This window comes from Bombina bombina, chromosome 3, assembly GCF_027579735.1.
Source record: "Bombina bombina isolate aBomBom1 chromosome 3, aBomBom1.pri, whole genome shotgun sequence".
NCBI lineage: Eukaryota > Metazoa > Chordata > Amphibia > Anura > Bombinatoridae > Bombina > Bombina bombina.
In genome coordinates, this window is record NC_069501.1 from 321,905,749 (window position 1) to 321,922,678 (window position 16,930).

The following is a 16,930-nucleotide window of genomic DNA, read 5'->3' on the forward strand; positions in this document are numbered from 1 at the left end:
TATTTAATAACTACCTAGCTAAAATAAATACAAATTTACCTGTAAAATAAAACCTAACCTAAGTTACAATTACACCTAACACTACACTAAAATTAAATTAATTCCCTAAATTAAATACAATTAATTACAATTAAATAAAATTATCTAAAGAACAAAAAAAAAAACCCCATAAATTACAGAAAATAATAAACAAATTACAAGATTTTTAAACTAATTACACCTAATCTAATCCCCCTAACAAAATAAAAAAGCCACCCAAAATAAAAAAAGCCCTACCCTACACTAAATTACAAATAGCCCTTAAAAGGGCCTTTTGCGGGGCATTGCCCCATAGTAATCAGCTCTCTTACCTGTAAAAAAAATTACAAATCCCTCCCCCCAACATGATATCCGACCCGGAGCATCCTCTTCATCCGAAGTCTTCTTACTAAATGACGGTTCCTTTAAGTGACGTCATCCAAGATGGTGTCCCTTCAATTCCGATTGACTGATATAATTCTATCAGCCAATCGGAATTAAGGTAGAAAAAATCCTATTGGAACAGACAATAGAATGCAAGCTCAATCCTATTGGCTGTTCCAATCAGCCAATAGGATTGAAGTTCAATCCTATTGGCTGATTGCATCAGCCAATAGGATTTTTTCTACCTTAATTCTGATTGGCTGATAGAATTCTATCAGCCAATCGGAATTGAAGGGACGCCATTTTGGATGACGTCACTTAAAGGAACCGTCATTTAGTAAGAAGACTCCGGATGAAGAGGATGCCCAGCGTCGGATATCATGTTTGGGGGGGATTTGTAATTTTTTTTATAGGTAAAAGAGCTGATTACTTTGGTGGCAATGTTTTAACAAGGGCCTTTTAATTTACAAATAGCAAGTGTCAAGATGGCAAGATGTGTTTACTGTTTGCCATCTTGACACTTGCTATTTGTAAATGAATGCCGATACGTAATTATATGTGTTAGTGGGTGTGAACAGTGGTCAACTCCAGGTGAATTTTTTATCCTATCAGGTTGCTTTATGACACATATAAGGCTCATGGGAACTTCTCACTGTAGCTACGATTACGGCCAGCAGAGCCTAAACGCGTCAGCGTACAGTCCCTGGAGTGGACATTTTCCTCCCGTTGAGCCTTTGGAGTGTATATTGCCCTTTTATATACACATGCTGATTTTAAGTATTATCTAATAAAGACGTTCCTTTACAAGCCGCGCCTACATGTGCACCTTGATTTGAGGTTGTTAAATAGCAAAAGTAGTCAGATAGTGCTGAATTTGCATTTGGAACATCTGTAGTGACGTAAACATCGATCTGTGTCAGACTGAGACCGGCGGATCTTATGTTACGTCACTAAATTCTACTTTTGCCGGTTTTAGGGTTTGATAAATATGGAGAATCAAGCTCACCACAATTATGCTGCCGAATTACAGCGTATTTGCGGTTGACAGTTTGATAAATAGGCCCCAAAGATTTATAAGATCATTTCCTGACCATGATATCTTTCTAATACTTAGTGACCCTGACTCAGACGACAGACATCTGTTTAGACTGAAGGCAAGTACATATAAAGTTTAATATTGTATTAAGGTTCCTCCTTAACAGCTCTGGCACCAGACCTCTAGGCTATAAGTATTATATATTTTACTATTCAATGAGGAATTCATGTATGTTGTCTAACCATCCACCCATGCTAATGTTACCGGTCCTCCAAAAGAAGGAGCTCAGACATAAGATAAATGAGAGCAACACAATGACATGAGGTCCCCTACCTCCCTTACCTAGTTTGTAAGTCACTATTCTAAGCCATTCCCCTATACAAGAATACTTAGAATTGCAGTGCCAGAACATACACCAGCAGTACACTTGCTGTTTAGACATATTTTCATTTAATGTGCCACTATAAGCGAGACCCAATGTCGCCTAGTCTATAGTTTTTTGTTTTTAAATTAGACACCTGGTAATATAATCTAAGGTACTTTTTCATACCAACCACTCAGTCTCAACTCTGTGAAGAAACCAGTGTTAGATATATTATTAATTTATATTTTGCTTCTCCTCTCAATGTTGTTCATTATTATTTATGCTATATTCAGTCAGTCTCATCTTGGTGAAGAAACCAGTGTTAGATATACTATCCATTCATTTTTTTATTTTTAGGCTAGGGTAGAGTCGGCTCCTGTGTGCATGTGGTGGTAACGTCATCGCTGCACGCTTCTTTCATTCTGAAGCCGGTCAGGATCTCCTGTGGCGCGAATCCTGTGCCTATGTAAGTTGCTCACTTTCTACCTATCACTGCCCAAGTATAGGTGTTACTTAGTGTAACACAAATACAGGCGCAGACAACTGCAGTATCTGGTACATTGGAAGGGTTACTCTGTGGTGGATCGTTCCTGGGTTCCTGCCCGTGATGTGCATGCTTCTTTTTTGGTCTCCAGATTCCATGCTGCCCATACTTTGAGGCCGGCTCTGGTTCCCGGAGGGAACCCTAGAGAGGTGGGCTATGTCATGCCGTGCTGCTCTAGCTGTTGCTATGGACGTGGCGCATGCTGTTCTGCTCATTGCCTAGGGTAGAATCGGCTCCTGTGTGCATGCGGTGGTGACGTTGTTGCAGCACGCTCCTTTCATTCTGAAATCTGTCAGTATCTCCTGTGGTGCGAATCCTGCACCTATGTAAGTTGCTCGCTTTCTACCTATCACTGCCAACGTATAGGTGTTACTTAGTGTGCTCCTGGGTGTCATTGTTACTGTATCCTGGATTGCCACAACATTATTGAACTCTGCCTGTCTGACTACTCTGCTTGCTTAACCCCTAAAGTACTGGATTGCCATACTGTTATTGAACTCTACCTGTCTGACTACTCTGCTTGCTTAACCCCTAAAGTACTGGATTGCAATACTGTTATTGAACTCTGCCTGTCTGACTACTCTGCTTGCTTAACACTAAAATACTGGATTGCCATACAGTTGCTGAACTCTGCCTGTCTGACCACTCTGCCTGTTTAACCCTTGAACCATTGGATTGCTATACTATTACCAAACTCTGCCTGTCTGATCATTCTATTGGTTTATTCCTGAACTGTAATAATTGGATTCCCTTTGTTGCCAATTCCTACCTGTTTCCGGACCTTCTATTGGTTTACCCTTGAACTGCCATACCACTGGATTCCCTACCTGTTGCTGCCAAAGACTACACTGCCTATTGTGAGTACCGCTTACCTCATTTTGCGAACTTTCTCTGCTCTGGGATATACCCTATCATTCTAGCTTGACGCCGGGATAAGAAGACTACTGGCCAAGTTTGGTCTGATAGTGGAATGTCCCACGAGCATTACATCCTCTCAATGTTGTTTCTTGTTATGTATGCTATATTTAGTTTTTATATAATAAGCATATGTGGTTCACATACTATCTATTAGTTAATACTATTTCATCCCATGGTCCAGAAGTGACAGTTTTTCAGAGTTTACTACCTATATTATATAAATAAATAAATGGAGGTTCATCATCTGAGGCCCAAGAGTGATCTCCTTCTGCTTGAGATTACCACCTGCAGATTTGTAATTTTTATTTTACCAAGAGGTCCATGGGTGGCCTCATACTCCAACTAGAAGGTATACAGATTCAATAGGCAAGTGATATGCAACGCTATACTAGTATGATATTCAGACACAATTATACTGTATATTCTCTTTTCCTATTGTTTATATACCATGTACCATTTTTTTTCTCTTTTATGTATTCCCTAATGACATTGATCTACATGTATGCCTTGTACTGAACCTCAATAAAAATTATTTAAAAAAAAAAAAAGATTATTAAAAATGATAATCCTAAAATTGTTGCATAACAAATATAATAACAAAATGTCAATGTTGCTGCCCCTAATATAATGTATGTAACAGTATATTGTTCATAGAATAACAGTCACTTGATCCAGACTAGTGATTTCAATAATAAAAATATAGCTTAGGATGTATTCATTCCTATAGTTTTGGCTGGATCCGATATGTAAACATGACTCCAAAAATGGTGTATCACCCAGAACTCACCGGAATACAAATCTTACTTTGGTTAACGATTTCTCTACTCACTGAATCACAGCTAACACTCTCGACCTCTCCAGCCTTCTGCGATATTCAGCTTATGAAAAAGAGAGTATCTCCAGCATTTGTTGTGGTCACGTGCCTTCCAGTGACCAATGGGATGGGTAGATTACCGGTTCTAACTGCTGGAACATCTTTTAGCTGTTTCTTTTGTAATTAATTGTCAATTTTAAAATCAGAGCACTCTAGTTAAAATGGCAAGACTTGAAATGTAAGTGTAGGAAAAACTCCTATCTTCATCATCAACGCGTTTTAGCTAATGAAGCTTTTTCAAGGTGAGCTGTTCTTACCAGGGGCTTATTACTGCCTAGGCCTACAAGGCACGGGCCTAGGGCGGCAGCTTGAGAGGGGCGGCATTTTTATCACTATGCAGTCAGACAAACTAAATAAAGCAACTTAGAAAGAGAAAAAAAAAAATTGGTGCTATATATTTTTTTATTAGTAATGTGTGTCATGCCGCCGCTGTGTTTAACAGTCAGGACTCAGGAGCCTTATCTGAGTAATTATAAAAGTTACTGCTTATTGAGCACGAGCAGGACTCAGGAGACATACTCATACTGTCTTGCATACAGCGGCTGTGAGACTGAGTATCCACTTACAGTCGCTGTATGCAGGAGAGACAGGTGCTGCTGGCTGCCTGCTATGGATCCTGAACAGGGGCTTCCGAGATCTGTGCACTGCTGACGTGAAATCTCCTGAGTACTCCCCTACCCAGAGCTTGCAGCGGTCCTTTTCCTCACTTGATCATCCTAATCTTCAGAGACAAGCAGTGATGAACAGCTTCTGGCAGCAGTCTCAGTACAGCACTCCCAACCAAATGTCGGCACAGCTCAGTTACACTCTCAGCAATACTATATGAGTACAACCAAAGCTCCAGCTACTCTACATTACGATATGATGCTGCTGCCCCTGTCCCTGCCACGCGAAATAGCAGGTCACTCAGTTCTCTCACCCTTATAGAAGTGAGAGCCTGGAGCAGGAGCCATCATTATAGCAGAGAATCCTAATTAAAAAAGGACTGTGATTTTTCCATTTATTTTAGACTTACGGTAATCAAAGGTTTTGAAGAATTTACTGCTATCACAGTTACACAAAAATAAGTTGCATGAGCAGACAGGCTGTTCACTTTCCTTACTATGGCAGTGTTTATACTCAGATCTGTATTATTGTGCTTACTAGTCTGTCTGTCTACCTATCTTATCTCTCGCTCTGTCTATAGTAACATGTAGTATAGTGCAGTGAGTGAATACTTCTGGTAGTGTGAATAATTTAACACAAACATTAACTTGAGAAACATGAAGATTTAGATTACTTAAAAAACTGCTGGCTGGTAGGAAGTGACTGAATGAGAACATGACAGACTGACCTCCTGCTCCCTCATCACTTCCTCCCAGCTTGGCAGCTTCCTATGTATCTCTGCACTGCGCGGGAAGAGGGCTAGCAAACAGGCAGCAGCAGGCACACAGTGAGGCTGGTAAGAAAAACATTTTTTTAAATAATATGTCAGCACAGTCAGCAGGACAATTCCAAGTCAACCGCCGGTCTGAGGATCTGTCTCTGCAGATTGTCTTATTCTGCTCTCAGCCTTCCCGGACCCCAGGTAATAAATCAAGTCTATCTTTATCTCGGATGTCTGCTCCACCTCCTACACTTGTACAGTACTGTCTGTGACTGATTTGTAGTCTGCACAGCCACAGATTTTATTAACCTTATCCCTGCCTGTTATGCTTGCATGCAAGGATAAACATATTCACACTGCAATATCATTAGCTACTTTATTGCCCACCTAAATCAGAGCACTAATAAAGTTTTTGTGTGTGTAAATCTGTTTGTGTGTGTGTAAATATGTGTATGTGTGTTTGTGTGTAACTGTAAATGTATGTTTGTGTGTGTGTAAATATGTGTATGTGTGTTTGTGTGTAACTGTAAATGTATGTTTGTGTGTGTGTAAATATGTGTATCATTACCAAATCTTGCTTTTTATTTTGAATTTCAGATCCGCCTCCACCTCCACTCCAGGACAGATTCTTCACATGTCCTATCCCTGTAATTTTATTAACATTACACTGTTACATACAGTATGGGCAGCAACATTGATAGTTTGTTATTATATTTTTTTTGCAACAATTTTAGGATTATCATTTTTAATTATATCTTTTTCACCACCGGTGGTTTAGTTAGATATTTCTATTAACAAATAGTTCATGCATGTCAATTTTATATTGTACACATCCATTTTTATTCTAATATTGCTGCTTTGTTAGTGCACTCTTATTCTTTTTTGCATTTTATTTTTGAGAGATTTGGGGAATTATCTGTCACCAAGAGGAGCCACGCAATAGGGTATTGTTTTGTCAATATTAAAGAATTTATTATACACTGGTCACTTTTCCTATGTTCAAGGCTTTGCTATAATGGCTGTAAAAAAACTGTTGTTGTTTTTAGATTTAAAGGGACACTGAACCCAATTTTTTTCTTTCGTGATTCAGATAGAGCATGCAATTGTAAGCACCTTTCTAATTTACTCCTATTATCAATTTTTCTTCGTTAACTTGCTATCTTTATTTGAAAAAGAAGGCATCTAAGCTTCTTTTTTGTTTTAGGACTCTGGACAGCTCTTTTTTATTGGTGGATGAATTTATCCACCAATCAGCAAGAATAACCCAGGTTATTCACCAAAAATGGGCCGGCATCTAAACTTACATTCTTGCATTTCAAATAAAGATACCGAGAGAAGGAAGAAAATTTGATAATAGAAGTAAACTAGAAAGTTGATTAAAATTGCATGCTCTATCTGAATCATGAAACAAAAAATTTGGGTTAAGTGTCCCTTTAAGTAAGGAAGATTAAGTCAATTACCCAAAAATATAAAGATAGTATTATGATTCATTTAAAGTGGCTTGACCACTATATTTGTGATCATGTGCTTTTAATTATACCAGGAAATTTATATTTGAACATTTAAAAAAGACTAAGCAATCATAAAAGCAAAGTGGTGCTATAAAAAATGTGTATTTGATCTGGTCACTTACCTAGATTAATGGAATATGTTGTTTTGTTGAAAACGCCCGTCCCATTAATAATTTGTATGATGGATGTGAGTAATAGGAGTTGCAGTATTGGTATCACTGTCGGATTTATTATTTTTAGTGAAAAGAGTGAATAGGGAGAGGCAGAAAAGAGAAGGAAAAGAGGAGGGAAGAGAATACAAGAGCAAGATAATTGGAGAATATGAATAAGTGGAAAGCCATCCTGACCCTCATACAAAAAAGAAAATCTAAAATAAAATGCAAGAAAAACAAAAATTAAATCAAGCAAACAGAAATGTCTATATCATGGCTCATATGCCTAGATAATAAACGCCAAAAATAATTTCAGGCTCCGGTGGTGGGGGGAACAAATTCCAGAGCTGGAAATGCATGCTGCAGACTTCTAGAGGCTAACCCTGCCATATATGTGTTTTGTTGTTTACAGATTTAACCGTCTCCACACAAGGCCTCTATACGCAATGCAAGTGGTGGGCGGAGTATTGCTAATGGAAAAACAATTGCAGAAAAAAAGATGTTAAAAGAACAGTTTACTTGAAATGTTTTATTGTTTAAAAAAATAGATAATCCCTTTATTACACATTCCCTAGCTTTGCATAACTAACACACGGCCAGATTACAAGTTTTGCGTTATGAGCGGCTCGGTAATAACTTGCAAGTTATTTCCACCGCTCACCTTTAATAGCGCTGCTATTACAGGTTTTTCAAAAACCTGCGTTAGCGGGCAATATGGTTGCGTTGAGCTCCATGCCGCACACAAATACCAGCGCTGCTTTGAGCTGGTTTTTTGTGCTTGTGCATGATTTCCCCATAGACATCAATGAGGAGAGCCAGCTAAAAAAAAGCCTAACACCTGCAAAAAGGAGCGTAAAGCTCCGTAACGCAGCCCCATTGATTTCTATGGGGAAAGAAAATTTATGTTTACACCTAACACCCTAACATAAACCCGAATCTTAACACCCCTAATCTGCCGCCCCCAACATCGCCGACGCCTACATTACACTTATTAACCTCTAATCTGCCGCCCCTAACGTCGCCGCCACCTACATTACAGTTATTAACTCGTAATCTGTCGCCGCCACCTACCTACACTTATTAACCCCTAATCTGCAGCCCCCAATCTCACCGCCACTTACATAAATTTATTAACCCCTAATCTGCCGCCCCCAACGTCGCCGCTACCTACATAAATGTATTAACTTTATTCAATTTATTTATTTTTTATTTTGTGTCATTTAGTTTTTTTTTTTATATTGTAATTTAGTTAATTGTATTTAATTAATGTAATTTATTTAATTTTAGTTTAATGTTAGGTGTTAGTGTAAGACAGGTTAGGGTTTTTTTTACAGGTACGTTTGTATTTATTTTAACTAGGTAGATAGTAAATAGTTAATAACTGTTTACTAACTAGTCTACCTAGTTAAAATAAATACAAACTTAGCTGTGAAATAAAAATAAAACCTAAGATAGCTACAATGTAACTATTAGTTAGTTATTGATAGTAATTTTTATTTAGATTTATTTTAATTATATTTAAGTTAGGGGTGTTAGGGTTAGAGTTAGACTTAGGGTTAGGTTTAGGGGTTAATATATTTATTTAGAGTTAGTGATGTGGGAGGCCAGAGGTTTAGGGGTTAATAACTTTAGTATAGTGGTGGCGGTGACGTTGGGGATGGCAGATTAGGGGTTAATAATATTTAACGAGTGTTTGCGATGCGGGAGTGTGGCGGTTTAAGGGTTAATATGTTTATTATAGTAGCGGCGATGTCCGGAGCGGCAGTTTAGGGGTTAATCATTTTATTTTAGTGTTTGCAATGCGGGAGGGCCTCAGTTTAGGGGTTAATAGGTAGTTTATGGGTGTTAGTGTACTTTGTAACACTTTAGTTATGAGTTTTATGCTACAGCTTTGTAGCACAAAACAGATAACTACTGACTTTAGATGGCAGAACAAATCTTGTCGGTATAGGCTGTGCCGCTCACTTTTTGGCCTCCCAGGCAAAACTCGTAATACCGGCGCTGTGGAAGTCCCATTTGTATGGGCATTGCCCTTAAAAGGGCATTCATCTCTTTTACTACCCTTAAAAGGACAATCAGCTATTTTCCAGCCCAACAATCCCTAATCTAAAAAAAAGCCACTCCAAAAAATAAAAAAAATCCTAAAACTAAGCCCCAAATAGGTACTCACCATTCCTGAAGTCTGGTGGAGATCTTCTTCTAGGCATCTCCATCATCTTCTATCTTCATCCGGAATGAATGCGTTGTGGAGCGGAGGTGCAGAGCTGTCTTTTCCGATGTGTGGATCCTCATCGGCGATCCTCAACAGCAGCGGTCCTCGGTGGCATTCCTCGGCGGTGTGGATGCTCCTCTTCATTCGATATCCGTTGTACACTGAAGATTGAATGCTAGGTACCGCATTCAATTTTGGGTACCTTGCATTCCTATTGGCTGAAATTTGGAAATCAGCCAATAGGATTAGAGCTACTGAAATCCTATTGGCTGTTCAAATCAGCCAATAAGATTTCAGTAGCTCTCATCCTATTGGCTGATTTCAAAATTTCAGCCAATAGGAATGCAAGTTACTCCAATAAATATGGGGTACCTTACATTCAATCATCAGTGTGCCACAGACGATCGCATGAAGAGGAGCATCCATGCCGCTGAAGACCGCCACCACTGAGGATCCGTGCATCGGGGAAGTCAGCTCCGCACCTCTGCGGCGCCTTCGCTCCGGATGAAGATAGAAGATGATGGAGCCGCCTGGAAGAAGACCTTCTCCGCCGGACTTCAGGAATGGTGAGTACCTATTTGGGGCTTAGTTTTAGGAATTTTTAAAAAAAAATTAGTTTTTTTTTTATTTTTAAGATTAGGAATTTAATGGGCTGTAAAAGAGCTGATTGCCCTTTTAAGGCCAGTAATAGAGCTGAATACCCTTTTAAGGGCAATGCCCATACAAATGCCCCTTTAGGGGCAATGGGTAGTTTAGGCTTTTTTAGTGTTAGGTTTTTTATTTTGGGGGGTTTGGTGGGTGGGGGGTTTTTACTGTTAGGGGGGACTTAGTATTTTTTAAATGTAAAAGAGCTGTTTAACTTAGGGCAATGCCCTACAAAATACCCTTTTAAGGGCTATTGGTAGTTTAGTTTAGGGGGTGTTTTTATTTGCGGGGGCTTTTTTATTTTCATTTTAGGTTTAATGTTTTTATTTTTGATAATACTGTTTATTTTTTTCTGTAATTTTAAAGTTTATTATTTTTTTGTAATTTTAGATTATTATTTTTTGTAATTTAATGTTAGATTTTATTATTTTAATTGTAACTTAGTATTGAGGTTAATTTAGGGGGTGTTAGGTTAGGAGGCTTAGTAATTAAATTAGTTATTTGCGTTGTGGGGGGGGGTTGGAGGTTTAGGGGTTAATAGGTTAATTAGGTTTATTGTGATGTGGGGGTTTGGTGGTTTAGGGATTAATAGGTTAATTAGGTTTATTGCGATGTGGGAGGTTGGCGGTTTAGGAGTAAATAGGTTAATTAGGTTTATTGCGATGTGGGGGTTTAGCGGTTTAGGGGTTAATAGGATAATAAGGTTCATTGTGATGTGGGGGTTTGGCAATTAAGGGGTAAATAGGTTAATTAGGTTTATTGCGATGTGGGGGGTTGGCGGTTTAAGGGTTAATATTTTAATTATGTTATTTGCTGATTGGGGTTAATTACTTTTGTTTGTTAATACTTCGGGCAGGCGGTTAGCTTTTTTTGTTATACTTCATGCGGGCAGTTAGGTTTTTTAGTTATTTTGTGCGGTCGGTTATGTGTTTTTTATTTCTTGCGGACAGTTACGTGTTTTTTCGTTATTTCGTGCGGGCGGTTGCATGTTTTTTTTTTTTTTAAGGCTTCTGGTTTGCCTACGCTGCAACCAGGTGGATTCTTTTGGCTGCGCGCACAGCCAACATTCTTTGAGGATGCGTGCGCAACTGGCGTCGGACGAGTTACATCTAGTATAGATGTGAAAACCATAACTATATTTTTATATTGATTTCTTATTTTTTTAATATAATGTTAAGCATCATCTATCTTTTCTTACCAGAGATCGCCCCAGTACCTTCAGATGTCAAAGTGACTGTACAACCAAGGCTTGTTAATATGACCTGGGATTGCAACATAACGGAGGAAATGCGGAAATACAACTATTCAGTTATAATATGTAAATCGAAAGAAAAAATTAATGTAAGATATGTCACAATATTTTTTGATTATATAGTTGTTTTTATTAATTGTAATTATAGTTCTAATATGTAAAGGTAAACATAATCCCAAGTCTATACCTTTTTGTTAGAATTTAATTTATTTTTTCTTTAATATTCTACTGTATTTGAATTGACTGAGATTATGGGGTTTCAAAACACAAGTTTGTTTCTTAAACTTTGCATGCAGATCTAGGGCCCAATGCTCTAAAGCTCTTTGTTGAGACTATCTAAAATGTCTTGTCAGTACTGCAAGAGTTTTAGAAAGACAAATATTTTAGCTTGAAGTGAAGGAGAGACACATACATTACAATATAAGATAAACAAATATTATTATTAGTGTGTATCTGTATAGCACAACAAAATTCCGTAACGCTGAATAAAAAAAAAGTTTCTGCGTGAGTTCTCTCCATGCCACTGAGTTTACAGTATATATATATTTGCCTTCAGCAGTAAATCAGTACTTGATATTTTTTAATGAAGGTTTTCAGGCTTCTTGAAATGCTTTGCATCTAGGTTGTCAAGGAAAATAAAATTGATTGTGCTATATATTGAACATTTTGTAGATATTCTGTAAGGAGGCAAATACACATAGTATATGCATTTAAAAAAAGACTATGGGGCCTATTAATCAAAGTGTCAACCGAAAATATGCTGGAATTCCATGTCGTATTTGTCGCAAGATTGATTCGCCGTAGTTATCAAAGCATCAAGATCGGCAAATGTTGAAATTTGTGACGTAAAATACGATCCCGAAATCTCAATCCAACACAGACCGATGCGAGTTGAATTGTGTTCATTCGCCCTCCTAATTGACTCTATTTGATTATACATTTACGCTTGCGTCTTTTCCGACTCAGCATACCTAGTTTTCAATCAACTCAATGGGAATCTGAAAACACAGAAAGCTTATGTTCGATGCTGCAAGAGAATGAAGCATATGACAAAATAAAAGTAAAATAGAAACTTTATTAAATTTGTATACCCTTTCTAAATCAAACAATATTATTGCTCCACATTTGGTGCACTAGTAGATATAGGGATAAAAATGAAATATACATTACTGCTTATGGATTATGTTACAACTTTGTCTCTCATTACAAAGCAAGGGGACAATATTTCTACAAATTTGGTGCAAAGTTTTGCCCCAAACTTGTTGCACTAATAGATCTAGAGATATAAATAAAATAAATACACAACATAATATAGCTAACTTCCTTTTTATTTTTTGGAAATATCTATGTGCACCATGTTTAAACCATGTAATACAAATCCCACTCTCCACTTTGCACCAAATTTGACGCAACACTTTACGCACCAATTATGATGCAAACTCCTTAACAACCCACACACTAGTGAATTTTTCAACCACTTTTGATTGGAATATGCATAATCAAATGATTTATGACATCTGCCAATCTGATTCAAATATACATTATAAACTATCACTAACTAATCAAATTGCTTGATACTTGTGTCATTGATCACTCGTCATCAGAACTTGTAAATGCCATTTGTTACATTGTGTATTGTTACATTGTGTATTATACTTTGAAAGTATGTATATGTGAAACTAGTATTAAAGATGAACATTGATTCTGACATTAGGACACACAGTGTAATGTTTTAGACAAGGATTTTAAAATTCGAATTGATGTTTGATTCAATACAATCTTAAGCTGATAGCTCAAAGGTATAGCCCACCTAACTTTAAACTGTCATGATTTAGATACAGCAGAAATTTAAATCACCTCTTTACCTTAAAGGGCCACTAAACCCAAAATCTTTCTTTCATGATTCAGATAGAGAATAGAAATTAAAAACAACATTACAATTTACTTCTATTATTTATTTTGCTTAGATTTTTTAGATATCCTTATTTGAAGAAAAAGCAATGCACATGGTGAGCCAATCACACAAGGCTTCTATGTGCAGCAACCAATCTGCAGCTACTGAGCATATCTAGATATGCTTTTCAGCAAAGAATATCAAGAGAATAAAACAAATTAGATAATATAAGTACATTAGAAAGATGTTTAAATTACATTCTCTTTCTAAATTATGGGTTTCATGGCCCTTTAATGCTATTTTCAGTGTATTTCTTTCTTTTCTTAAATGTATTTTTCAGTAAGAAATGTCATCTTATAAGTCAGCCCATTTTATAACACCTGTGTAGGGGTGGTTTTTTAAAATAGTTTGCAATCAGGAGGGGTTAGACAGGTTCAGAGAGAAAACTGGCCCAGCTCTTAAAGGGACAGGAAACCCCAAAATATTGTTTCATGATTTGGATAGAACATACAAATTTAAACAACTTTCCAATTTACTTCTATTATCAAATTTGCTTCATTCTCTTGTTATCCTTTGCTGAAGGAACAGCATTGCACTACTGACAGCTACCTGAACACATCTATTTAGCCAATCACAAGAGACAAATGTGTGTAGGCACCAATTAGTAGCTAGCTCCCACTAGTGTAGGATATGTTCGTATTATTTTCCAACAAGGGATACCAAGAGAACAAAGCACATTTGAAAATAGAAGTGAATTTTTAAGTGTTTTAAAATTACATGCTCTATCTGGATCATGCAACTTAACTTTTTACTTTCCTATCCCTTTAAAATATCCATTCATTGCAAATAAATACATATGATACTCTGATTACATGTTATATTTGCAATTATTCCTGTTCAGAATAATAATACATTTACAATATATACATATAGTGGAATAAATAAACACAGAGATATGACAAACAACATTATTTAGAACAAACAAAACAAACTTAGTAACATGTAAATATGTTTGCAAAAGATTTCTGACATAACACACTTGTTCATGGACAGTAATGAAATGGTATAAATAAAGTTGTGAAAAACCTGAATAACCACAACATTGATGACTGTTAGTTAACACCAGTACGATGCTCTTCGCACCATACTTGACGCGCTTGTTTTTGATGGCTTTTTTGATAAATAAGGAGATCGTATTCAGGTCCGCGGCAGCGATGTTTGCCGAGCGTATTGACGCTGGCGAATGCAACATAGTTGACGCTTTGATAAATAGGCCCTATGCATTTTTTTTATTTATTTTTTTCCATATCAATCAAGGCTATATATTTTATGTCTATTTTTATCTAATATTTGTGTGGTATTAGTTTATCTGTTTAGCTATACTGTAAAAACTTATAGTAATTTAGTAATAATTTGATTGCATTAAAGCACATAAAACATATAAACATTTAATTATGTGTCCTTTTCAGCTAGATAACTGTTTCTACACATTTATGGTTAGACCAAAAGTTTGTGTGCTACATGATGGAGAACTTCTGCAAATTGAAACAGAAAGAAATGTTACAGTGAAAAATAATTGGACCGAAATACAATTATTTCCTGAAGGTAAATACTGTACTAAATTAAGAAATGGTACTGTTTGATGTAAGAGAAAATTTGTGGAAAGCGAAATGAATGGGATGTCTAAGGAAGGTAAGTTATAGTGGAATTGTAAAGGAGAAAGAATTGTGATATGAAATAAGTGGCAGATTATGTAAGTATGACTGGAGAAGGAGTACGAAATATGGTTTGATAGCATGGTGTATCACAGAAGATAGAGAATGGTCAATAACTCTGATGAGAATTATATGGGGGTAGATGAGGAAGAGGCATGAGACCTAAAACATTTTTTAAAAGTTTCAGACAGAGTGAAAAAAATAATAATATATAAAATGCACTTTAATCAGAGAGAGGGGGCTTTAAAGGAGCACCTATTCACTCCCACTGTTTATGGTAGAGGAACAAGTGGCCTCTCAATTGAATGAGGAGCTTACCCTTTCAAGTGGTCACTTGCCCCTCTAGGACAAACAGTGGGGAACAGTGGTTCTGTTATAACCCACCTCCCTAAGGTTAAACTGCACTTCAGATAGATAGATAGATAGATAGATAGATAGATAGATAGATAGATAGATAGAAAGAAATAAAGAGGTAAAAATAAAAAACATAATTTATGTAAGAACTTACCTGATAAATTCATTTCTTTCATATTGGCAAGAGTCCATGAGCTAGTGACGTATGGGATATACAATCCTACCAGGAGGGGCAAAGTTTCCCAAAACTCAAAATGCCTATAAATACACCCCTCACCACACCCATAATTCAGTTTAACGAATAGCCAAGTAGTGGGGTGATAAAGAAAGGAGTAAAAAGCATCAACAAAGGAATTTGGAAATAATTGTGCTTTATACAAAAAAATCATAACCACTATAAAAAGGTTGGGCCTCATGGACTCTTGCCAATATGAAAGAAATTAATTTATCAGGTAAGTTCTTACATAAATTATGTTTTCTTTCATGTAATTGGCAAGAGTCCATGAGCTAGTGACATATGGCATAGCAATACCCAAGATGTGGAACTCCACGCAAGAGTCACTAGAGAGGGAGGGATAAAAATAAAAACAGTCATTTTCCGCTGAAAAAATAATCCACAACCCAAAATATAAGTTTCATTTTTAAATGACAAGAAAAACTTAAAACATCAGCAGAAGAATCAAACAGAAACAGCTGCCTGAAGAAATTTTCTACCAAAAACTGCTTCTGAAGAAGCAAATACATCAAAACGGTAGAATTTAGTAGATGTATGCAAAGAGGACCAAGTTGCCGCTTTGCAAATCTGATCAACTGAAGCTACATTCTTAAAAGCCCACAAAGTGGAAACTGATCTAGTAGAATGAGCTGTAGAGGTAATGGTATATGAGAGTATATCGACGATCTGAAAAGGGAGGTAGGAGATGAATCTCTACGACCGATAACAGAGAACCTATGAAATAGACCCCTGTTAGGGAAATCATTGTAACTATAGATGATACTCCCTTCACATCCCTCTGACATTCGCTGTACTCTGAGAGGAATCGGGCTTCAACAATGCTGAGAAGTGCATGTCAACGTAGAAATCTTAGCACAAACTTACTTCACCACCTCCATAGGAGTCAAAGTTTGTAAAAACTGAATTGTGGGTGTGGTGAGGGGTGTATTTATAGGCATTTTGAGGTTTGGGAAACTTTACCCCTCCTGGTAGGATTGTATATCCCATACATCACTAGCTCATGGACATGAAAGAAATATAATTTTCTTCTAAGTAATATATTAAATTTTATATATACTAGTCCTAAAGCCCGTTCACACAGGACATTTTTTGCAGTACAGCGGTCCCACCCCTTGCTCTCTTTCTCCCCCTCTCTTTTGTGCTCTATTCCCCTCTCTTTTGTGCTCTCTCCCCCTCTCTTTTGCGCTCTCTCTCGATCCACCTCTCTTTTGCTCTCTCCCCCCTCTCTTTTGCTCTCTCTCTCCCCCCTCTCTTTTGCTCTTTCTCTCCCCCCTCTCTTTTGCTCTCTCTCCCCCTCTCTTTTGTGCTCTCTCCCCCTGTCTTTTGTGCTCTCTCGCTCCACCTCTCTTTTGCTCTCTCTCTCCCCCCTCTTTTTTGCTCCCTCTCTCCCCCCTCTCTTTTGCTTTCTCTCCCCCCTCTCTTTTGATCTCTCTCCCCCCTCTCTTTTGCACTCTCT

At 37.2% G+C, this 16,930-nt stretch overlaps 1 protein-coding gene across 1 annotated transcript in view; it reads left to right on the plus strand.

The window, feature by feature from the left end:
- The window catches only part of LOC128651610 (interleukin-5 receptor subunit alpha), a 112,450-nt gene that overhangs the window by 8,515 nt on the left and 87,005 nt on the right, over positions 1-16,930 (plus strand). The window contains exons 2-3 of the mRNA XM_053704619.1: positions 11,226-11,365; positions 14,640-14,775. Coding sequence (XP_053560594.1) covers positions 11,226-11,365; positions 14,640-14,775 — 276 coding nt within the window. The remainder of the gene's footprint in view (positions 1-11,225; positions 11,366-14,639; positions 14,776-16,930) is intronic.